Source organism: Macaca nemestrina, chromosome 2, assembly GCF_043159975.1.
Source record: "Macaca nemestrina isolate mMacNem1 chromosome 2, mMacNem.hap1, whole genome shotgun sequence".
Taxonomy (NCBI): Eukaryota; Metazoa; Chordata; class Mammalia; order Primates; family Cercopithecidae; genus Macaca; species Macaca nemestrina.
In genome coordinates, this window is record NC_092126.1 from 28,120,254 (window position 1) to 28,145,570 (window position 25,317).

Consider the following 25,317-nt stretch of genomic DNA (forward strand, 5'->3'; position numbering starts at 1 on the left):
GTAAACATTCCACACAGGGAGCTCTACCATCAAGTCAGGGGAACGCCCACCACCGCTCTCATCACTATCCCCACTACTTCTGCCACGGCCATCACGTTCACCTCTACCTCCACCATCACTACTCAAGTTGGAGAAATAGAGGGAAAGGGGATAAAGGGAGGGCAAAGGAAGGTAATTCCAAAGGAACATGAGCGCCAATAATGCTTTAAGGTAAACTTTCTTAAATTTTTTTTTGGATAATAAGTATAACCAATGAATAATTATATCTACAGTATTCTTTTCCTCCACATTCTTAGTTATCAGATGAAACCTTGGCTTCCTGTAAACTATGTACATTGAAGAGTGATATATCCCTCTACTTTATACAAAAGAGGACTCGCATTCCTCTCTCTGCTCTTATTCTGATGTCTTTATAGTTAATTGATTAATTTACATTTATTTATTTATTTATTTGTTTGTTTGTTTATTTATTTATTTTGAGACAGAGTCTCTGTCTCCCAGGCTGTAGTGCAATGGCGCGATCTCGGCTCACTGCGAACTCTGCCTCTCGGGTTCAAGTGATTCTCGCACCTCAGCCTCCCGGGTAGCTGGGATTACAGGCGCCTGCCACCATGCCTGGGTAATTCTTGTATTTTTAGTAGAGACAGGGTTTCACTATGTTGGCCAGGCTGGTCTCAAATTCCTGACCTCAAGTGATAGGCCCGCCTCAGCCTCCCAAAGTGCTGGGATTATAGGCATGAGCCACCGTGCCCGGCCTATTTAATTTGTTATTGTGAATGAACGAACATATGAATGATGCAATACATTCTAAGAACGGGCCACGTGTGATAGAGCTGTATTATGGCTGTCCCGGCATATGGAAAAATGAAGTTCTGATATAAGTAATTGACTTCAGATCAAAACACAGTGTTACGGTGCCTTATATATTGTCCCAATAGTCCATCAAGACTCTTAAAACTATATCCTTTACATGAATATTACCAAAAAACAGCAATTAAAATATTTTTATATATTTTGGCCAAAAGCACTCAAAGGCCTTGACAGACCCAGTTTCTTCCCCTACTTCTCTGCTTACCTGTCCATTTCTTTTGCTGGGTCCTCTTGCTCCTTTTGCCAGCTAAGTGATCATTCCCTTGGATACTGCCTTGGACCCTTGCTAATAAGTCTCAGCTGTGAGTTTTCCTAGGTCATTTTCTTAGGTCTCATTACACCATTCCTAGCCAGATGAAGGGCTAGGTTCCCGGTTGGGCACAATAATGGGGCTTTGTCCTTGGCTCCACCTGACCTGTTTCATTCTTTTATTAATGACCTGGATGAGCATATGGACAGAATTGCAATCTTTTCCCCTCATAGCTTCAAGGGCAGGGTGCATCCTCATCCATCTGTGCATCTCAGCACCTTGCACAGTAGCTGGCCTACTGTAGTTATTTTTTTTTTTTTTTTTTTTTTTTTTTTTTTTTTTTTGAGACAGAGTCTTGCTCTGTCGCCCAGGCTGGAGTGCAGTGGCCGGATCTCAGCTCACTGCAAGCTCCGCCTCCCGGGTTCACGCCATTCTCCTGCCTCAGCCTCCCGAGTAGCTGGGACTACAGGCACCCGCCACCTCGCCCGGCTAGTTTTTTGTATTTTTTTTAGTAGAGACGGGGTTTCACCGTGTTAGCCAGGATGGTCTCGATCTCCCGACCTCGTGATCCGCCCGTCTCGGCCTCCCAAAGTGCTGGGATTACAGGCTTGAGCCACCGCGCCCGGCTATTTTTTAAATTTTTTATTTTTATTTTTATTTTTTTTTGAGACGGAGTTTCGCTCTTGTTGCCCAGGCTGGAGTGCAATGGCACCATCTCGGCTCACCATAACCTCCGCCCTCTGGGTTCAAGCGATTCTCCTGCCTCAGCCTCCCCAGTAGCTGTGATTACAGTCATGCACCACCACGCCCGGCTAATTTTGTATTTTTTTTAGTAGAGATGGGGTTTCTCCACGTCGGTCAGGCTAGTCCCAAACTCCCGACCTCGGGTGATCCGCCCACCTCGGCCTCCCAAAGTGCTGGCATTACAGGCATGAGCCACTGCGCCCGGCCTATTGTAGGTATTAAAGAAGTCATTGGATGCTGATCAAATTTGTTGAGACTCAAGTATTCATGGGTGAGTTGATACAATTTGGAGATTGGCATTACAATACTCCAGCAAAAATTGTGATAAAATTAAATAACATAGGCTGGGTGCAGTGGCTCATACCTGTAAACTAGCACTTTGGGAGGCTGAGGTAGGCAGATCACTTGAGGTCAGGAGTTCGAGACCAGCCTGGCCAACATAGTGAAACCCGTCTCTACTAAAAATACAAAAATCAGCTAAGCATGGTGGCAGGCGCCTGTAGTCCCAGCTACTCGGGAGGCTGAGGCAGAAGAATTGCTTGAACTCGGGAAGCAGATGTCAGTGAGCCGAGATAGCACCACTGCACTCCAGCCTGGTGACAGAGCAAGACTCCACCTCAAAATAAAATAACATAAAATAAGGTGGATGATATAGATGAAACAGGAATAAAAAAATGTTGATGACAGTCGAAGCTAGTGATGAGTATATGGGGACTTATTATACTCCTATTTTTGTGTAATTTTTAGATTTTCCATTAAAAAAGGAAAAATAATCGTTGGTGAGGGAAAGCCATGAAAACTTCCCAAAATGCAAATAGTTCTAGAAGTATTTATAACGTGGACATTTGTAAATAAAATTTTACTACAGGGATAAGTAGCTGTATCCAATACAGTCATACACTTCAGGGAATTAAATACGAATAAAGTGGCAAAACATTTCAAATTTATCAGAGTTTTGCTTGCTTCTTTAATTTTTATTTATATTGCCATGTATAAACCACGTATGAAGGTTGCTAAAGGCCTTTTGCCTATCACATAGTGCACTATTTTGTTTATCATTTATCGTAGAAGGTTTTCCTTTCTAGAAGTGATTTTTGAATAATTTACAGGATTCAAATTTTACTGGCTAGCATCTTAAAGATATTTACCTGTTTTCTATGGCTATTACATTATTTTCCATTCATTTTTAATTTACATGTATATTTCTTCTAATTGTTTTATTTAATATAGCTCACATTTTATTTTTAATTTAATATACTTTTTGTATTTTTTTGAGACAGGGTCTCAGTCTGTCACCCAGGCTAGAGTATTGTGGCACTATCATAGCTCACTGAAACCTCAAAATCCTGGGCTCATGCAATTCTCCCTGCTCAATCTCCAAGTAGCTGGGACTACAGGTGTGCACCACTATGCCCAGTTAATTTTTAAGTTTTTTGTAGAGAAGGGGTTTCACTATGTTGCCCAGGCTGGTCCCCAACTCCTGACCTCAAGCAATTCTCTTACTTCAGCCTCCCAAACTGTTGAGACTACAGGCGTGAGCCACTGCACCTGACCAAGTTCATTTTCTCTTAAACCGTGTAACATAGCTGGTAACTAAGTGATGATATAAACAACTTACCACAACATGTTGGTAAATATGCATTACACAGTTCTCAAATACAGGTCGTTAAAACAATCCTCTTCCATTGATCTCCTGATTTTTTCTCAATTAATTTTACGTAGAACACATTTCTCCCTAAGCATTGTAATTTCATGCCTTTATGTAATGTATTTTTATTTGGCATAGTTCTCAGTGTCCTTTTCACTTAGGGCAGAATGAGCAGGCTTTTTTTTTTTTTAGCTTCCCCTAGGTACCAACTATTTCACCATTTACCTCATTTGAGGCTAAAAGCAGATGCTCAGAGAAATTAAAAGACTTGATAGAGGTTATACAGTTAGTAAATGAACATTTGCTGTTGTTGTTGTTGAAGAGACCACCTCTCCCTCTGTAACCCAGGTGGAGTGCAGTGACGCCATCACAGCTCACTGCAGCCTCAACCTCCAGGGCTCCAGCATCCTGCAGTGTCAGCATCCTGAGTAGCTGAGATTACAGGTGCGAGCTACAGCGCCCGCCCAGGGACAATTTTTGTGTTTGTTATAAGACGGAGTGACGGAGTTTCGCTTTTGTTGCCTGGGCTGGAGTGCAATGGCGTGATCTCAGCTCCCTGCAACCTCCACCTCCCGGGTTCACGCGATTCTCCTGCCTCAGCCTCCTGAGTAGCTCGGATTACAGGCACACGCCCGGGTAATTTTGTATTTTTATTAGAGATGGATTTCACCATGTTGGTCAGGCTGGTCTCGAACTCCCGACCTCGTGATCGGCCCTCCTCGGCCTCCCAAAGTGCTGGGATTATAGGCGTGAGCCACCGCGACCAACTTGTTTTTTGTTGTTTTTACTCCTGGGCTGGAGGGCAATGGCATGATATCGGCTCACCACCACCTCCGCCTCCCAGGTTCAAGCGCTTCTCCTGCCTCAGCCTCCCAAGTAGCTGGAATTACAGGCAGGTGCTACCACGCCTGGCTAATTTTGTATTTTTAGTAGAGACGGAGTTGCTCCGTGTTGGCCAGGCTGGTCTCGAACTCCTGACCTCAGGTGATCTGACAGCCTCGGCCTCCCTAAGTGCTGGGATTACAGGTGTGAGCCACTGCCCCCGGCTTCTACTTACTATTTCTTGAATGTATTTTTCAGTCAGTTATGTAAAGTAAACTTACATGCTTTTTCCTCCCCTGAAAAAAAAAAAATCCTAAGTCTACATTTTTCACAACAGAGTCAGTCCTCCATATCTGAAGGTTCTGCATCTGTGAATTCAACCAACTTTGGGTAGAAAATATTCCCAAAATACCTCCTAAAATAATAATACTAATAAACAAATACAACAACAAAATAATACAAATAAAAATACAGTATAAGAACTATTTACATAGCATTTACGTTGCATTATGCATATTCTATCAAGACATGATTTAACGTATACAGGAGGGCCCGGGTGCGGTGGCTTACGCCTGTAATCCTAGCACTTTGGGAGGCAGAGCTGGGCGGATCACTTGAGTCAGGAGTTCAAGACCAGCCTGGGCCAACATGGTGAAACCTCATCTCTATTAAAAATACTATATATATATATCTGTGTGTGTGTGTGTGTGTGTGTGTGTGTGTGTATATATATATATACGTATTAGGTGAGCATCTGTAATCCCAGCTACTTGGGAGGCTGAGGTGAGAGAATTGCTTGAACCCAGGGGGCAGAGGTTGCAGTGAGCCCAGATTGCACCACTGCACTCCAGCCTGGGCGACAGAGCAAGACTCCGTCTCAAATAAGTAAATAAACAAGTATACAGGAGGGCCAACGCAGTAGCTCACACCAGTAATCCTAGTGCTTTGAGAGGCTGAGGCGGGGCGGGTGGATCACATGAGGCCAGCAGTTCGAGACCATACCAGCTTGGCCAACATGGCGAAAACCCATCTCTACTAAAAATACAAAAATTAACCGGGCATCGTGGTGCATGCCTGTAGTTACAGCGACTATGGAGGCAGAGGTGGGAGGATGGCTTGAGCCCAGGAGTTCTAGGCCACTGCACTCCTGAGTGAGGCAACATACAAGGAAGATACAAATACTACGCCATTTTTATCAGGAACCTAAACTTCCTTAGATTTTTGTATCCATGTGTGGAGAGGGTGGTCTTGGAACCAATCCCCCACAGATACCTAGGGACAATGTATATTGTTCTGTTCTTCCATATTCAAACTTCCTGTCCATGACCTAGTATTTACTGAAAATATCAGATTTTAGGATGGCATGCAAAATGGGACCCTACTGGCCTTCAGAAAATATGTTTGTTTGTTTGTTTTTGTTTTTGTTTTTGAAACAGTGTCTCACTCTGTCGCCCAGGCTGGAGTGCAGTGGCATGATCTTGGCTCACTGCAACCTCCACTTCCTGAGTTTAAGCCATTCTCCTGTCTCAGCCTCCCGAGTAGCTGAGATTACAGGCGTGCCATCACGCCCATCTAATTTTTGGGGTACTGTTAGTAGAGACAGGGTTTCACCCCGTTGGCCGGGCCAGTCCTAAACTCCTGATCTCAAGTGATCCACCTGCCTCTGCCTGCCAAAGTGCTGGGATTATGTGTGAGCCACTGCGCAGGGCCAGACAAGATCTTATATACAAATTTATATTTGGAAAGATAGATAACTCAATTACTACTGGGGCTGGGGTTTGTTGCCCAGGCTGGAGTACAATGGCGTGATTGCAGCTCACCACAACCTCCACCTCCCGGGTTCAAGCGGAGTGTGGGAAGACAAAAACATTCTTTTATTTTCTACTTTGTATCCTTCTGCATTGAACTTAAGAACATGATGATATATACCTTTTATAACAAAATATATTTCATTATTATTATTATCATATTGTCATTATAATTAAATGGGTCAATTTCTTATCTAACTACCAACTATCTATAGAATATCAATAGATATTCAGTTGTCGAATATCTATTATGTATCTGAGATGTTTTAAGTACTTAGAGGCTCCAAGTATTCTTAGTGTCACAGGCTCCATCCCCCATTACTGTAACACATTAAAATGTACCCATCTCAAATACAATTTATATACGAATTGAGTTGAAGTTGACTAGTTTTTGTAATGTCACATTTCATAAATATTTATGGCTGGGCACAGTGGCTAATGCCTGTAATCCCAGCACTTTGGAAGGCTGAGGCAGGTGGGTCACCTGAGGTCAGGAGTTCAAGACGAGCCTGACCAACATGGAGAAACCCTGTCTCTACTAAAAATACAAAATTAGCAAGGTATGGTGGTGCATGCCTGTAATCCCAGCTACTTGGGAGGCTGAGGCAGGAGAATCGCTTGAACCAGGGAGGCGGAGGTTGCAGTGAGCCGAGATTGCACCATTGTACTCCAGCCTGGGCAGCAAGAGTGAAACTCCGTCTCTCTCTCTCTCTCTCTCTCTCTCTCTCTCTCTGTCTGTCTGTCTGTCTCTCTCTCTCTCTCTATATATATATATATAAAGTTACTTTATTTATTTATTTTTGAGACAGGGTCTCGATCTGTAGCCCAGGCTGGAGTGTGGTGGTGCAATCATGGCTCACTGCAGCTTCCACCTCCCAGGCTCAAGCGATCCTCCCACCTCAGCCTCCTGAGTAGCTCGGACTACAGGCATGCATACCATCGCACCTGGCTTTTTTTTTTTTTTAATTGTTAATACAGACAAGGCCTCACTATGTTGCACAGGCTGGTCTGAAACTCCTGACCTCAAGTGATTTCCCTACCTTGGCCTCCCAAAGTGCTGGGATTACAGGTATAAACCACTGCACCCAGCCAACTTTGATTTTTATCAAGTTTTAAAATATTTTGTAACCAAAGCATTTTTTTTCTGGTCTCTAACTTTTCATAGACCCTTGGAAATATCTCATGCCCTTGAAATTGTGCATGAAATGGATAAAAATGGCCCCAGGTGCTGAGTACAGTGCTAGATGTTTCTGATAGGAAGGGGTATAAAATGATGCCTGCTCTCCAGAAATGTATCATCCAGCTCTACATCTTTTCTTTCCTATCCTCAGTCCATACCTCTTCGTTGTAGTTTTTTAAAAAATTCTGTCCTTACTGTCAGTTCTTTTCCTTATTCTGCTTGGTTTTGGCATAATCCATTCATTTTCTTGTGAACCCTCTAATTAGAACAAAAGTGTTTTAAGGCAGACGAAATGCAGCACAAAAGTAATTACAATCATGCATCATTTAAGGATGGGGATACTTTCTGAGAAGTGTATCGGTAGGCAATTTCATGGCTGTGTGAACGTCACAGAGTGTACTTACACAAACCTAGATGGTGCAGCCCACTAACACCTAGGCTATATGGTATAGCCTATCGCTCCTAGGCTACAAACCTGTACGGTGTGTTACTGTAGTGAATACCGTAGGCAACTGTAACACATGGAAAGTATTGTGTACCTAAACACAGAAGAGGTACAATAAAGTATTGTACAAAGAGTAAAAAATGCAACATTTTAAAATAGGGCACTTACCATGAATAAAGCTTGCAGGACTGCAAGTCTCTCTGGGTGTCAATGAGAGAGTGGTGAGTGTGAAGGTCTAGCACATTATCGCACGCTACTGCAGACCTTATAAACCCTGTACACTTAGGTTACACTAAACTTGGAAACAATATTTTTTCTTCAATAATAAATTAACCTTAGCTTACAGTAACTTTTTACTTTGTAAACGTTTTAATTTTTAGAACTTTTTGATTCTTTTGTAACATTTGGCTTAAAAGGCAAACACGTTGTACAGCTGTACAAAAACTACTTGCTTCGTTTCCTTATTCTAAGAGCTTTTTTCTGTTTTTAATTTTTTAATTAACATTTTACATTATTTATTTATTTATCTTTTGAGATGGAGTCTCACTCTGTCACCCAGGCTGGAGTGCAGTGGCACGATCTCTGCTCACTGCAGCCTCTGCCTCCTGCCTCCTGGGTTCAAGCAATTCTCCTGCCTCAGCCTCCCAAGTAGCTGGGATTACAGGCATGAGCCACCACGCTCAGCTAATTTTCTGTATTTTTAGTAGAAACGGGGTTTTGCCATGTTGGCCAGGCTGGTCTCGAACTCCTGACCTCATGTGATCCACCCCCCCTCGACCTCCCAACGTGTTGGGATTACAGGTGTGAGCCATAGCACCCAGCTAAATTTTATTTTTATTAAAAAATTTAACTAAAATTATTGTTAAATTTTGTTTAAAACGTTTTAACCTTTTTCCAAAAAAAAAAAAAAAAAAAAACCTACAATACACACCTTGGCCTACACAGAGTTGGGACTATCACTGTCTTTCCCCTCCACATCTTGTCCCACTGGAAGGTCTTCAGAAGCAACAACACACGGAGTTGTCATCTATGTTAACAACACCTTCTGGAATACCTCCTGGAGGGCCTGAGGTGGTTTTACAGTTAATTTTTTTCTAATAGAAGGAGTTCACTCTAAAATAACGACTAAAAAGTATACTATCATAAACACATAAGCCAGTCACATAGTCGTTTATCATTATCAGGTATTATGTTCTGTACATATCTTGTATTTGCTATACTTTTTTTTCTTCTTTTTGAGTTGGAGTCTTGCCCTGTCACCCAGGCTGGTGTGCAGTGGCACCATCTCGGCTCACTGTAACCTCTGCTTCCCAGGTTCAAGTGATTCTCCTGCCTCAGCCTCCCAAGTAGCTGGGATTACAGGCACTCACCACCATGCCCAGCTAATTTTTTATATTTTTAGTAGAGATGGGGTTTCACCATGTTGGTGAGGCTGGTCTTGAACTCCTGACCCCGTGATCCGTCCGCCTTGGCCTCCCAAAGTGCTGGGATTACAGGTGTGAGCCACCAGGCCGGCCTAATTTTTGTATTTTTAGTAGAGACGGGGTTTCACCATGTTGGCCAGGCTGGTCTTGAACTCCTGACTGCAAGTGATCCGCCCACTTCGGCCTCCTAAAGTGTTGGAATTACAGGCGTGAGCCACCATGCCTGGCCTTGTATTTGCTATACTTTTATTTGACTGGCAGCATATTAGGTTTGTTGACACCAGCATCAACACAAAAACATAAGTGACATGTTGCACTTTATGTCATTGAGACAACAATAATGTCACTAGGCAATAGGAATTTTTTGGCTCCATTATAATCTTGTGGTACCACCATTGCATATGGTCCATCATTGCCTGAAACATCATTATGCAATACATGACTGTTTGTCCATATTAGAAATCAGAATCGCAGGTCTCAAATATATACTTTCACATGCCTAAGGTAAAATATTGTGCTGATTTCTCTGAGCATTTGCTTAGATGTCTGGCTGACTCTTTGGAATTTTTGCCTAATTTATTTCAGGCAGGCACAGGTCAATCACCAATTAATTGAGTACTTACATGTTTTTTGAGGAATATGACTCAGAATATTTAATCCTAGGCTTATATAAGATTGTGAGGAGCCAAATCAAATTGCAATGATAAGAGCCTGCTTGAAGAGATTTTCACTGCATCATCCTGGCATGTAAATATCTTTCGTCCTGTTTGCAGGGTGTTTTGGAAATCAAGAGAATGGAATATGAAAACATCAACATTTGATTCATATGTGGATATTTCACTTTTACCCAAAAGAAAACGTTTTAGAAAGAAAAAGCCAAGACCAGTGAGACACACCAAACGCCGTGAAGAGGAGCAGGTCTATGAGCAAGCGACCACATTACCCTGTTCCATATGCAAGCACGAAATTGACTTAACTGGTATTTTTCCCCATAAGAAGCAACATGTAGCTCTGGCCACGCTGGGTTTCCAGTGGATGGGTGGAAAGAAACCACAGCCCTCAGTGATTGCTGTTCAGAGACAGTTCATGATTTCTAAACTATTGTCATCTTTTATGTTCACTGAAAAAACCCTACAGAGCATTAATAATGCTTTTGAGCTGCTTTGGAAAAAAAAAATACCAGCATACTATAAGATTTTTGATAACATTGACAGGAGTGTCATATATTCTCAAAAAGTACGTCATCTATTAATTAAAGGAGTGGGCATTTGTGAAGACAGGAATTCTACATGGAAAGCTGACATGAATGATAAATTCACTGTAGTGAGTAATTTTGGTAATAAACCTAATGTGTGTTTTTTCGGTTTGTTCGATGGACATCATGGTGCCTCAGCGGCAGAGTTGACATCCATGGAACTCCCAGTTTTACTCCTCCATCAGCTTTCCAAATTTGATCCTTCTTACCAAATGACAACTGATGAGCAACAAATAATCAATTCCTTTTACACTGTGTTTAGAGAAGAATACACGGCAATAGAAGATCTCTTTTCTGCCATAAACAAAACAGAAGCAGTGAGGCGTGAGTATGAGGACATACACAAAGCCTTTGCAAAAGCATTTTGGAGAATGGATAGGCTTTTACGTCTTGGAAGAAAAGAAGTGTCTAGGGTTCAATGGAGTGGCTGCTCTGCAGTTACTTGTATATTGGAAGGCAAACCTAAAAGTCCTTATGCTCATAAGAATTGGAAAAGAAAAACCAACCATGATGGATTGGCAGAGAGCTCCACTTCCCAGGAGATGCCACAAATATTTCCTGGAATATTACATGTTGCAAACACTGGTATGTACATTGAATAGCACCAAATAACACCTTTATGTTTTTGGTTCCTTGCAGCAAAACCCCTCATGCTTCCAGAATTTTTTTATGATTTATTATTTAGCGACTTATTAGTGCCTAGAAATTGCACTGATAATATAAGAAGCAACAAATAACCACAATTTAAGTGCAGATTGTAGGCACAAAAATATTGTAATTATTTTCCAAACAGGCACAGATATGATATAATGTGACAAATATGTTACATTTTCCCAAAGGGGTAGCAATAGAGTTGCTGATAAAGATGAAAAGCAAAGATACTACATATGCTTAAATCTGAATAAAATTAAAAACATTTTGTACACTTCCTCTTTTCAGAAAAATGGAAAGTTGTTTGCTCATTGTTAGTGTAGTTGTTTAAATTGGTCAGTTACTCTGATAAGTGTATTTGCTATAGGTCATTCTCATGCTCACTGGCCAAGTAGCATCTATTTCATCTCAGAGAGAATAATAGTTCATGCCTCAGTTTTATGAGCATGTATTCTCTTCTTAAAGAAGTTACCTGTGTTGTTTAAAAGTTATTTCAGGAAGTTAAGGAATTTGCCAAAATGGAAAGCTCAGAGGTAAAACTTTTTAGCAGAATTGACATGAGTTCCACACTGAGTTCTATGAGATACTTAACTACAGTTCTACCAGCCTTTTCATAGATAGAATTATTATTAATGATAGTGTCCGCTCACTGAATATTGAATACAGAGTAATTTCCTCTTCTAGTCTTACAATAACTTGGACATCTAGTGATATCTAAGTATTGTTAACCCAACGTTTCAGATGAGAAATTAAAGCTAAAAAATGTGAGATCATTTGTTCAAGGTCTCAGAAGTAACAGGAATTGGAGTTGGAAATCAGTCCTGCCATATGATATTACCTCTTAAGGGGATTGTTTCCAAAGCCTGAGGAGGCTGGGCCTCAGCGAGTGGGACTTTGTGGCAGAGACAGTGTTGCAAGGCCAGATAATCACAAAGACTACTACAACGAATGTCAAGGCCCCAGAAAGTCAGCCTGTTTCTGATCCAGCCTGGTTCTGAGCCTGAAATGTCAAGGACTCCAGACTAAACAACACCAAGAAAGCTAAGTGCATGTCCACTGCCTCAGAGTCTTTGTCATTTCTCAGGCTCTATGCTGAGGTTCCAAATAGTTCATAGACATAATCATTACAGATTTAAGGCCAATCTGTGAACTGACCCATATTCTTGGAATTGGGACCCCTATAGAAGTTATCATTAATTATAAGAGTCTTTGTAAAATTAATGTGACAAATTATGACATATTCAATAAGTGGATACTGTCATTAAATGTCTAGACACGGCCGGGGGTGGTGGCTCACACCTGTAATGCCAGCACTTTGGGAGGCCGAGGTGGGTAGATCACCTCGGGTCAGGAGTTTGAGACCAGCCTGGCCAACATGGTGAAACCCCATCTCTACTAAAAATACAAAAATAAAAAATAAAAAAAATTAGCTGGACGTGGCAGGCACCTGTAACCCCAGCTACTCGGGAGGCTAAGGCAGAAGAATCGCTTGAGCCTGGGAGGCAGAGGCTGCAGTGAGCTGAGATCACACCACTGCACTCCAGACTGGGCAATGAAGGGAGACTCTGTCTCCAGAAAAAAAAATAAATGGCCAGGCGCAGTAGCTGACTCCTCTAACCAGCACTTTGAGAGGCCAAGGCGGGCGGATCATGAGGTCAGGAGATCAAGACCACCCTGGCCAACATGGTGAAACCCTGTCTCTACTAAAAATACAAAAATTAGCTGGGCGTGGTGGCGCATGCCTGTAATCCCAGCTACATCGGGAGACTGTGGCAGGAGAATGGCTTGAATCCAGGAGGCGGAGGTGGCAGTGAGCTGAGATGGCACCACTGCTCTCCAGCCTGGTAACAGAGCAGGAGTCAGGACTCCATCTCAAAAAAAAATAAAAATAATCTAGATACACTGCTGATTGATTGGTTCTAATCTCCAGGTCCAACAATGGGATTTAATTTCCAGGTCTATACAACGGTGTTAAACTGTTTGCATCTAGGCATGTTGCATTTTAATAGAAAGACACATGGGTAAAAACAATTCAAATTGTAAAAGAGAGAACCTGAGGTCATGATTTAGCTACAAAAGTACTCCTTTTTTTTTTTTTTTTTTTTTTTGAGACGGAGTCTTGCTCTGTCACCCAGGCTGGAGGGCAGTGGCGCGATCTCAGCTCACTGCAAGCTCCGCCTCCCGGGTTTACGCCATTCTCCTGCCTCAGCCTCCCGAGTAGCTGGGACTACAGGCGCCCGCCACCTCGCCCGGCTAGTTTTTTGTATTTTTTAGTAGAGACGGGGTTTCACCGTGTTAGCCAGGATGGTCTCGATCTCCTGACCTCGTGATCCGCCCGTCTCGGCCTCCCAAAGTGCTGGGATTACAGGCTTGAGCCACCGCGCCCGGCCCAAAAGTACTCCTGTAAGAAAGAACTTTAAATGACTTCCAGCCATAAAAAAAAATTTTTACACAAAATTTTCAAGAATTATTTTGTATTTTATAGAACAGGATTAATTATAGTGAGGGAATTAGGTTTCCTTTTATAAAATTCATAAAATATCAATGTCATAACTCTAGAATTAAAAAAAATTCTTAACTTATAATGAAGTATGAGTTCAATGATGAAGCCACTGAATAAATGTTGAATTTGTGCATGTGGAAAAAGGTACTGCCAGACTCACATTCTTTTAAAAAATGTTTATCTATTTTATTGATACATAATAATTATAAATATTTATGGGGTACATGTGGTATTTTGATATATGCATATAATATGTAATGACCAAATCAGGGTATTTAAAATACTCATCACCTGAAATGTGTATTATTTCTTTGTGTTGGGAACACTTCAACTCTTCTAGCTATTTTAAGATATACAGTTCCCTGTCTCTGACTGAATGTCTGTACCTTTTTTATTTTTTGAGATGGAGTCTCACTCTGTTACCCAGGCTGGAGTGCAGTGGCACCATCTTGGCTCACTGCAACCTCCGCCTCCCGGGTTCAAGCCATTCTCCTGCCTCAGCCTTCTGAGTAGCTGGGATTACAGGTGCACGCCACCACACCTGGCTAATTTTTGTATTTTTAGAAAAGACAGGGTTTCACCATGTTGGCCAGGCTGATCCCGAACTCCTGACCTGAGGTGACCCACCCTCCTCTGCCTCCCAAAGTGCTAGGATTATAGACGTGAGCCACCACGCCCAGCCTAATTTTTGTATTTTTAGTAGAGACAGGGTTTCAACATGTTGGTCAGGCTGGTCTCAAACTCCTGACCTTGTGAACCACCCACCACAGCCTCCCAAAAGTGCTGGGATTACAGGGGTGAGTCACTGCGTCCAGCCTGTTTGTACTTATTAACCAACTTAACTTTATCTCCTCCTGCCCCATCCCCAACCTTTCCCAATCTTTGGTAACCATCATTCTGCTTTACCTCATTGAGATCAACAATTTTTAGGATCCACATATGAAAGAGAACAAGTAATGTTTGTCTTTCTGAGTCTGGCTTATTTCACTTAACATTATGTCCTCAGTTCCATCCATGTTGCTACAAATGACAGAATTTCCTTCTTTTTCATGGCTTAATAGTATTCCATTGTGTACATATACTACATTTTCTTTATCCATTCATCTACTGATGGACATTGTTGACCCTGCATCTTTACTATTGTGAATAGTGCTGCCTAAAATGTGGGGGTACAGGTATCTCCTTGATATCCATTGGCTACATACTCAGTAGTGGGATCTGCTCCCCATGACTCAAATATCTGTTAGACCCCATCTCCAACATTGTTGATAAAATTTCAAGATGATGTTTGGGGGGAACAAAAATACATACCATAGCAGGGCCTTTATTATGTTGAGATATGTTTCTTCTATGCCTAATTTGTTGAGAATTTTTATCATGAAGAGAAGTGAATTTTATCAAAAAAGTTTGGGGGGCATTTATTGAGATAATCATATGGTATTTCTCCTTTATTCTTGTGTCATATTTATTTTATTTTTAATGCTGACTGTATTACAAGTCATCACGGTGGGCTATTTATCATACTCAGTAGTGGGATCTGTCCCCATGACTCAAACATGTATCAGAACCCATCTCCAACATTGTTGATAAAATTTCAACATGATGTTTGGAGGGAACAAAAATACATACCATAGCAGGGCCTTTCATATGTTAAGATGTGTTTCTTCTATGCCTAATTTGTTGAGAAGTTTTATCATGAAGAGATGTTAAATTTTATCCAAAAAATTTTTGGCCATCTATTGAGATAATCATATGGTATTTCTCCTTCATTCTGTTGGTAATGTGTCATATTTATCTTATTTTTAATGCTGACTGTATTACAAGTCATCACAGTGGGCTATGGGGAAAAGTTTTCAATTAGCAGTAATCACACCATGGCTAAACCTCACTGGCTATGATACTGCCTCTGCACGAAGCTTCACATTTATTGATTTCTGTGTGAACCATCCTTGCATCCCTGGAATAAATCCCACTTGATCATGGTGCTTTAAAAAATATATGTGTTTTTTGATTCAGCTTGCTAGTATTTTGTTGAGGATTTTCACATCTACATTCATCAGGGATATTGGCCTATAGTTTTCTTCTTTGTTGTTGTGTCTTATCTGATTTTGGTATTCAGGTAATGCTGGGCTTGTGGAATGAGTTAAAAAGATTTCCTTCCTCTTCAATTTTCTGAAATAGTTTGAGAAGAATTGGTGTTAATTCTTTTTTATGAGTTTGGTAGAATTCAGCAGTGAAGCCATCTGGTCCTGGGCTTTTCATTTGGGGGACTTTTTATTACTGACTCAATCCTGCTACTTGTTATTGGTCTGTTCAGGTTTTCTATTTCCTCCTGGTTCAATCTTGGTAGGGTTGTATGTGTCCAGGTGTTTATGTTTATCCATTTCCTCTAGGTTTTCTAATTTGTTAGGGTATCGTTGTTTGTAACAGTCCCTAGTGATCTTTTGTTTTTCAGTGGCATCTGTTGTAATGTCTCCTTTTTCATTTCTGTTTTTTTTTTTTTTTTTTTTTTTTTTTGGATTTTCTCTCTTTTTTCTTGTTTAGGCTAGCTAATGGTTTATTGACTTTTAAAATCTTTTCATAAAAATGACCTTTTGTTTAACTGATCCTATGTGTATTTTTTAGTGTCTATCTTGGTTAATTCTGCTCTGATCTTTATTTTTTTTCCTTCTATTGAGTTTGGTTTGTCCTGGCTTTCTAGTTTCTTGCGGTGCATTGTTATGTTGTTTATTTGGAGTTTATTACTATAAATTTCCCTATTAGTATCACTTTTGCTGCATCCCATAGGTTTTGGTATGCTATGTCTTGATTTTCATTTGTTTCAAGAAGTTTTTGATTTCCTTTTTAATTTCTTCATTGACCCTATGATTGTTGAGGAGCATGTTGTTTAATTTCCATGTGTTTGTACAATTTCAAATGTTCCTCTCGCTATTACAGTTCTATTCCATTGTGGTATGAAAAGATACTACTTGCCAGATGCCTGAAGTCAAGGTGTTCACAGGGCCATGCCTCTTCTAGGGTAGAATCCTTCCTTGGGTCTTCCAGCTTATGGTAGCTCCAGGCATTCCCTCACCCACAGCTGCGTAATTCCAGTCCCTGCCTTGATTTTCACATGGCATTTTACTGTTCTGCCTGTGTGTCTCTACTCTGTGTATCTCTTATAAAGACGTTTCTCATTGGAATTCGGGCCCACCTGGATAATCCAGAATGCTATCATTTTGAGATCCTTAACTACAACTGCAAAAACTATTTTTTTTTTTTCCCAATAAGAACACATTGACAGGTTGTGGGTGTTAGGAGTAAATGTGTGTTTTTGGATATATGGTCTTGAGCTTTGTTTTGGGATGAAATTACTTGGAAATAGTTTGATCCTTTTAGATCCTGTTTTTTTAATTTATCAGGCAAGTCCAGGGCAGCGTTGAGTTTGGGTCTAATTATTCTCTGCTACTGAGGCAAAACCTTCCTAAGCATGCTACCTAATGATTCCTGAATTAATATCTTTTCAGTCTGGCTGGTTGGAACAGGAATTATTCTACCAGCCTATGAGTCCTCAGCAATGCTCCCTCTAATCCTTTTCAAATGTTTCTTTTCCCAGTTTCCACCCACACATGTATTCACCAGTACCCATCTAAACACTTGAGAAAGACCCACTAGAGAAAGACCCTCGGAAGGTATCTGGAATTCTCTAGAATTCCAGATGTAAGCTCTTTTCTCTCTGGTATTCTGTCCTCAGCAAGCTCTAGCTGCATTGGTTTCCCTGGACTCTTGGCTCTGTCTCTTCAAAACAGATGAAAGTGTAAATCCAGTCACTGTTATTGTATCTTGACCAGAAAGATAAGAAATTCCATATAATTTATGTTTTGGGGAATTATGTGAGAGATGTGTCATCCAGAGTACTGCATTTGCTCCTGCCTCGTGTCTGCCTGTTGACACTATCAATATGTACTAAGTGATCCATTTGAGGCTTTCAGACTACAAATACGTGAAGGTTGGTGGTTTCACATTCTTTGTTTTGTAGAGATGGGGTGTTGTTATGTTGCCCAGGCTGGTCTCGAACTCTTGGACTCAAGTGATCCTCCCATCTTGGCCTCCCAAAGTGCTTTGATGCTTTGATGAGCTTTAATCTTCTCATGTATTAAACATGTGATTATCCTTGCCTCACAGGATTACAGATGTGAGCTACAATGTCAAGCCAGTTCCAAGTTTTTTGTAGCTTCCTTTCTTCCCTCTTTCTCTCTTTGGCATAATCTGAAATAGTCAGTTTTTCTGTAGTCTGTGTGGTGGCAACAGGCATAGGTTTATTTTTGGTTCACTGTTTCAGTGAGGCCATCGTTCTTTGGGGTCCTAGCTTTGTTGTGGTGAGCCATTTAGTCTTCCCCATCTCGGAGAAGCCCTAGGTTTTGTCTCCTGTTTCATAAGCCTGTGATTTTTTTTTTTTTTTTTTTTTTTTAAGACAGAGTTGGGTTGGGTGCAGTGGCTCACTCCTGTAATCCCAGCACTTTGGGAGGCCGAGGCGGGTGGATCACAAGGTCAGGAATTCAAGACCAGCCTGGCCAACATGGTGAAACCCCGTCTTTACTAAAAAATGCAAAAATTAGCCAGGTGTGGTGGTGGTCACCTGTAATCCCAGCTACTTGGGAGGTTGAGGCAAAGAACTGCTCGAACCCAGGAGGCAGAGAGCTGAGATCGTGCCACTGCACTCCAGCCTGGGCGACAGAGTGAGACTCCGTCCCAAAACAAAACAAACAAACAAACTGTCTTGCTCTGTTATCCAGGCTGGACTGGAGTGGCTCGATCTTGGCTCACTGCAACCTCCACCTCCCGGATTCAGGGTTCAAGCGATTCTCCTGCCTCAGCCTCCCGAGCAGCTAAGATTACAGGCACATGCCACCAAGCCCAGCTAATTTTGTTTTATGTAAAGACGGGGTTTCAACATGTTGGCCAGGCTAGTCTCACACTCCTGACCTTAAGTGATCCACCTGCTTTAGCCTCCCAAAGTGCTGGGATTATAGTTATGAGCCACTGCATCTGGCCACCTTGTGAAAATCTAATGTGGATTTATTCGGCTCAATACATGGTCTTAGGTAAAAGCTAGTTTCTGCTCTTGGTATACCTGAATTTAGTCATTATGCTTCTTGAGTATTTTGTACTTCGGCTATATTATCCAGGATATTTACTTGTTCTCAGTGGAAGGGTCAATCTGAGACCCAGACTGCCTCATTACTGCTCCTTTTTAATATTTGAGTGCTTTGGTGTATCTGTTATTCCAATATCTTTATGTCTAGATTGTACATTTGTTAATAATTCCTTTTAATGAGGCCCTGTAAACTTTTATTTCTAGTGTCCTAGCTTTCTGTCTCAAAAGCTCACAGTAAATTCAGAGACCAGGCACAATTTTACCCACTAGTTCTCTATTATTCACTTTTTTTTTTTTTTGAGATGAGGTTTTGCTATGTAGCCAGGAGCGCAGTGGTTATTCTTAGGCTCAATCAGAGGATACTGCAGCCTGGAACCCCTAGCCTCAAGCGGTCCTCCTGCCTCAGCCTCCCAAGTAGCTAGGCCTACAGCCTACGCCACCACACCCGGCTATCACAATTTTTAAATTAGTGGTCACCTGAATCCCCCTTCCCTTCTCAAGACTGCCACATCACTCCTTCATCTGATCTTCAAAATCTGTGAGGAAAGGATAATCACATTTTTAATACATGAGAAGACTAAAGCTCATCAAAGCATTATACAAGGTTATATAACCAGGGAGTGAGCCAGGACTCCAGTCTTTCAGGCTTGAAGTCTGGTTACTTCAAATGAACAGTACTAGCTCTCTCCTGTTTTTAGGGTGTCTTCATTTTTATGTGGACTTTTCTGTCTTCATTAATCACTAATGCTGTACTTGCAGACCTCAGTTGCCTTTCTTCTCTAGATGCGTTTCCATGGGTGTGAAAATGTGTTCATTCGGACTAGTTTAGTAAGTTGCTTTTAAAATTATCTCCACCCCTACCATTTTCCCCTAAAGTCTAATTCAACTCCAGAATCTCCTTCAATTTTGTGCAGGAAAAAAGCCAAATTCTTAACACTGACATTTTATATACCTTCCCTTCCCCTTCTCTCTTTTTTTGATGGTGGTGCTAAGGAACTCTCACATGTTTACAAACCTGATTCTGAGAACACATTCAACAAATATTTCATAAATAGTTGAGACTCGTGCATAATCTAGTTAGGCTTGAGGGGTACAATGGTGAGCAATGAACAATGGACATGAGTTTCATGATCATATGTCTATAAAACAAAAGGATATTTTGAACATCCAATGAAAGCTAGTTCAACATGAGTGAGGCTCTTAAGATAACCATTCTTAGGAAGTCACAAAGCTGCTGTCCATGCATAAAATTAAACAAATTCAGCCTCTTTTGCTGAAACTAGAGCATTGAAGAAAAACTGGATATAGACTGTTTCCCCTAATCTTATTTACATGCAATTCTAATTTACTTATGCTCCTTTATAATTGTAATTTTTCCTTTCCCCAGTAACTATTTCAATTTTTCCCAAGTTCCAAGTTACCACTGCCTATCTTAAGCCTGTAATTCTACTTTGTATTTTCTTATAGTTCTTTTAGAAATAGGTCTGAAATGAAACATTTGTCGTTTCTCCTCAATTTCTTTTGAATAGCCTCTCTACCTGCTTTTCTCTTCTTAGAACACCAACCTTTAAGTGTCTACCTCTTAAATTAGCTTATTGAGACTCACAGTAACTTTGACAAATAACACTGCAGGTAAAGAACTGTTACTTAGTGAAATAAAGTGATCTAATGAAGGCCACACAGACAAAAGTTTGGGATTCAAGTCTGACTGTGTCAGGCTCCTAAATCCTTCCACTCCCCATACTGTTTTTCTACACCAAACTGTCCTCATTACTCCTGGGCAACGTTGTGCATCCTAGGTGTGTTTTTATTTTTCCTGCTTCATCCATCATGTATATAGGTATGTTTTTTTCTGATCACCACATAAACTTCCTTTTCCTCTTCTCTCACTCCTTCTTAAAACGTTCCTGTTCTAATCAACACTAAGTCACCTTTCTGGCTTTATCTGAGAAAAATCTTGATATTGCCTACTCAGCTCTAGAATTCCCTGGTTGGGATTCCAGAGTTCATCCTAAGTTTACTGGACTTTTCCTTCTCAAAAAGTTGGTGATAACCCAGTAATTGCAGGAGGCAGCCACATCATTACCCTCTGCATAAGAAACACTTTACCTGACTATGCCACTTTAAAAAGGCTTGAGCATCATCTCAAAGCGGCTCTTTTTAATCCCCAAGATTATTGTTCCTAAACACGTTGCTCTTCCAGTAATCCTGTTCCATTTTTATTCTGGTAACATTTTCTGAAGAGCGCAATCTCTCCAAATACTGAAAGTTGTTACCTTTGTCTAGGACTTGAATTCATTTATGCTTAGATTAAAATTGTGTAGTGGTTTCCAACACAGTTCGTTGCTTGGTTAGCTGTTCGCATTTCTTCCAAACAGATGTTACCAAGAAACTTTTTAAAAAGCCAAATTGTCCTTTCTCTTAAGCTATCAAAGGCTGCTTCCTCTCCACTTCTCCAGACAACGTGGACATAACAGTGATATTTAATAATCTTCCTCTAATTTCTCATCTTCATGGAAACCTTTTGTTCATTATCATGTTCAAGCTTTCAGTTTAATATAGCACTTGACTTCAAACACCCTGTTTGTAGCTGACAGCATATGCCGCTCATTGTTACAAAATGAAACTGTTGACTCTGCATATCTAATTTTTTAGTTCGTTCCATTAGTAGTCTTCCTGATGAATCTTATTTACCCTCTACTTCCTGGGTTATATACACAAATAGTTAAGAAACGCTGGCTACTTCTCCGTCACTTTTCCTTTCCTTCATGCACCACTCATACAGGTAAAGAATGCGATGCCAGGTGCAGTGACTAGCGCCTATAATCCCAGCATTTTGGGAGACCAAAGCAGGAGGATCGCTTGAGCCCAGGAGTTTGAGACAGCCTGGGCAACATAGCGAAAGCCTGTTTCTACGAAAAAATGCAGAAATTAGCCGGGTGTGGTGGAACATGCCTTTAGTCCCAGGTCTCTGGAGGCGGAGGTGGGAGGATCACCTGAGCCCAGGGAGGCCAACACTGCAGTAAGCCGTAATCATACCACTGCACTCCAGCCTGGGTGACAGAGTGAAACCCTGTCTCCAAAAGAAAAAAAAAAAAAAAAAAAAAAGGCATTATCTCCCTTTTTAACAGGTAGAGCAAGAACTGCAACCAGGATTTAATGTCCTTTCTCTTAAAATATTTTATTGTGCTGAACCCAAAGGATGTTCACAAGTAATAAAATGGGCCAACATGGTATGTCCTACTCTGTAGCACAGGAAAAAAAAAAAAAAAAAAAAAGGCAAATAGTGCATAAGGCTACACTTGTCAAGCTCTCTGTAGAGGTAACTAAAATAAAAATAACCTGTTTACCATCCTTTCATTGTAAGTACTATTCCTTTTAAATTCTTTTCAAATCACATACTAGGAAAATAATGCTTTTTCTTTTTGCTAAATGGCATTTTGGCTTGCCACATGCAAATAAACATTTACAAAGTCAATGGATTTGACTATTCTGAGCCAAATTATGTCCCTTTTGTTTTCAGAGCTATGGCCACACAATTCACGTGTATGTACACACGTACAAATTTTTCTAATTTAAGAAGTACTGAACCATATGTACTCCTAATAATTCCATTTACTCAGTTGGCACGTTAAGTGCCACTTCATGTTGCCTAGCTGATTCAGTAATAATTTATAATTCAGCAAAAGTCATTATTTTACTGACTTATGTTCTGCAAAATCTAAGTCGAATAATCAACAGTAAGACAAGTTAATACACAATATTAATAACCACACTATAAAGAAATGAGGGGCCATATGGCCTTTAAGAACTACTATTTATGTAGTTTCCAAAATATTTTTCACAAACATCATCTTTTAGTCCTAATCCAGTAGCTCAGCTATTAAAAATTCCTATTATACAAATGAGACAATAGTTTCTGTCTATATCTGACACTAATGCTTTTACCAATTTAGGCTATTTTTGAGTCTCACTCTATCGCACTGACTGAAGTGCAGTGGTGCAATCTCGACTCACTGCAACCTCCGCCTCCCAGGTTCAAGCAATTCTTGTGCCTCAGCCTCCTGAGTAGCTGGGATTACAGGCGTGCACCATCATGCCCGGCTAATTTTTGTATTTAGTAGAGACAGAGTTTCGCCATGCTGGCCAGTCTGGTCAAGTGATCCTCCTGCCTCAGCCTCCCAGAGTGCTGGAATTACAGGCATGAGCCACCACGCTGGCCACCAATTTAGGCTTTCCAACTATAGTACTATACTAGTTGCATGGACCTCAACTTTTTTTTTTTTTTTTTTTTTTTTTTTTTTTTTTGAGAGAGTCTTGCTCTGTCACCTAGGCTGGAGTGCAGTGGTGTGACTTCAGCTTACTGCAACCTCCACCTCCTGTGTAGAGGCGGTTCTTGTGCCTCAGCCTCCCAAGTAACTGGGATTACAGGCGTGCATGCGCCACCATGCCCGGCTAATTTTTTTGTATTTTTAGTAGAGATGGGGCTTTGCCATGTTGCCCCAGCTGGTCTCAAACTTCTGGCTTCAAGTGATTTGCCTGCCTCAGCCTCCCAAAGAGTGGCGTTTACAGGTGTAAGCCACCACACCTGGCCTTGGACCTCAACCTTCTAAGTCTAAATTCTTTTAGCTATAAAACTGTGGGCCTAGAATTGAACTCCTCCTGCAAGCAACTAAATGATCCCAGGTACAGGATCATATTTAAAACCAGAATATTCTATGTAAATTTGGCATTCTATTCCAGAAATTTTAAATCTCAAAGATGTTATAATAATCAAATATTATTAACCCCATCTCAGAAGTTTAATAACTTTCTATAAATCACAAATGATTTTATGCCAAGAAAAACAATATGTAATTATATGTAATTTTAAAAACATAAAATTATATTCCTAAAAACTTGGGGAAAATCAATTTTTCCTAACTAAAAAAATTCAGTTTTTCTTAAAAAATGCTCCACAAAAAGTTACAGTAATATATAATCTCCCGCCAGTCTGTTCAAATCCTGTTTAAACTGTAAGATTTCAATGAAGCACACCATCATGGATTCATTTGAACCATGAACAAACTACAACCAACTTTTAAGATTTCAGTTTCCAACCAAAGGGTTTAATGTTGGCTGCCTATTATTCATGTAATACATTAATAATGTATTTCTTCACAGGAATGATTGACTTAATTTTTAAAAACTACACATTATAGCAACCTAACATTAATAGTGACATTCTAATGTTTTCATCACCCATGACCTAAGCACATTCAAGTTTTAACTTGTACTGGTTACACAACTGTCATTCTGTTTTTTTTAAAAAAATCAAAGTGTGTGTTTTAAATTGAAGCAGCATTTATCTTAAAACATTTAAAAATCTGCTAGATGGAATATATGTTGGCTATAAAAAAGTTCAACTCATGACTCTCCAATATAAGTAATATTAAGTCATTTCATTTAAAACTTTAGAAGTTACTTTGCATTATCTGTAATGTTAACACTAAATGTAGTAGTTTTAAACACTAAAAGTTGCTTAACAATGAGGTATAAAATGATGTTTGAATCTGTATTTACTATAAATCATTCAGTAGTGATATATTACACATATTTAAACAGTACTTTTACATAGCCTGCTTTCTGTTTAGCATTGAAACACAGAATTTACTAAAGTTAGCAGATTTTGAATACAATTGGTTTTCTCTAGGATAAAAATTTCTTCTTTTAAAAAATAATCTTTTAGGTAATGTGCAAGCAGTCTTGTGCAGAAATGGGAAAGGTTTTTGCCTAACCAAAGAACATACTACACGAAACACAAACGAAAGAAGAAGAATACTTCAGAATGGAACAGTCATTAGTTCAAATGAACCATACGGGCTTGTAGAAGGGCAAGTAAAAACTACACGAGGACTTGGATTTCATGGAAATCTCAAGCTGAAAAAGTCCATTATCCCAGCACCTCAAACTATTTCTGTCCCTATAGATGACCTATGTCAATTCCTTATTTTAGCTACTAATGGACTTTGGGAAGTTTTGGATAAAGAGGAAGTCACTGCCCTGGCAATGACAACATTTCACATGTATGAAGAAACATGCTGTTCTATCATACCTAAAAAATCTTCACCATCCAAAGGGCCTCTGCTTTTTTCAACCATTGAACCAAACCTTACTAAATCACAAAGTAATATCCAAGTGTTGTTTCAGTATAAATCTGTATCTGAAGGATGTGTGTCAACTACAAATTCCAAAGAAAATTTTTCCGATTCAAACTATTCTAAATACTGCATTTATAACCCTGAGAATGTAGAAACATTTCCAGCAGAAACGACTCATCATAAACCTTGCAGTGAAAAAGTAACTGACAGCCCAACTAGTGTCAATGGTGTGGCAACAAATGAAAAAGAACCAGGCACTAAGAGTTTCTATGAAGGTGCAGCTGAGTACGTTAGCCGTGAACTTGTAAATGCTGCTTTACTGGCTGGCTCCAGAGACAACATTACAGTTATGGTAATATTTCTCAATGGAAGTGAGTATCAGCTTCTGACATAAAAAATAAAAGTTCCAATTATCCAGAGCACCAAAATATAATACCATA

At 40.3% G+C, this 25,317-nt stretch overlaps 1 protein-coding gene and 1 non-coding gene across 2 annotated transcripts; one reads left to right on the forward strand and one right to left on the reverse strand.

Annotated features, from left to right (window-relative positions):
* The first annotated feature begins 5 nt into the window (after positions 1-5).
* On the forward strand, positions 6-25,305 carry LOC105488902 (protein phosphatase 2C like domain containing 1). The gene is made up of 3 exons (XM_011753408.3): positions 6-210; positions 9,965-11,031; positions 24,466-25,305. Exons 1-3 carry the CDS (start codon positions 188-190, stop codon positions 25,269-25,271), a joined length of 1,896 nt encoding a protein of 631 aa, XP_011751710.2. The 5' UTR covers positions 6-187; the 3' UTR covers positions 25,272-25,305.
* LOC112427902 (U4 spliceosomal RNA) lies at positions 15,378-15,518 on the reverse strand. The gene has a single exon (XR_003019660.2). It is a non-coding gene; the product is annotated as a U4 spliceosomal RNA (small nuclear RNA).
* Positions 25,306-25,317: the final 12 nt, after the last annotated feature.

Bases quoted from the DNA above. Each gene is read 5' to 3' on its own strand.
- LOC105488902 (XM_011753408.3), top strand. From the start codon at position 188: ATGAGCGCCAATAATGCTTTAAG. The intron at 211-9,964 runs GTAAACTTTCTT...TCCTGTTTGCAG, and splicing joins AGCGCCAATAATGCTTTAAG to GGTGTTTTGGAAATCAAGAG. The intron at 11,032-24,465 runs GTATGTACATTG...ATAATCTTTTAG, and splicing joins ATTACATGTTGCAAACACTG to GTAATGTGCAAGCAGTCTTG.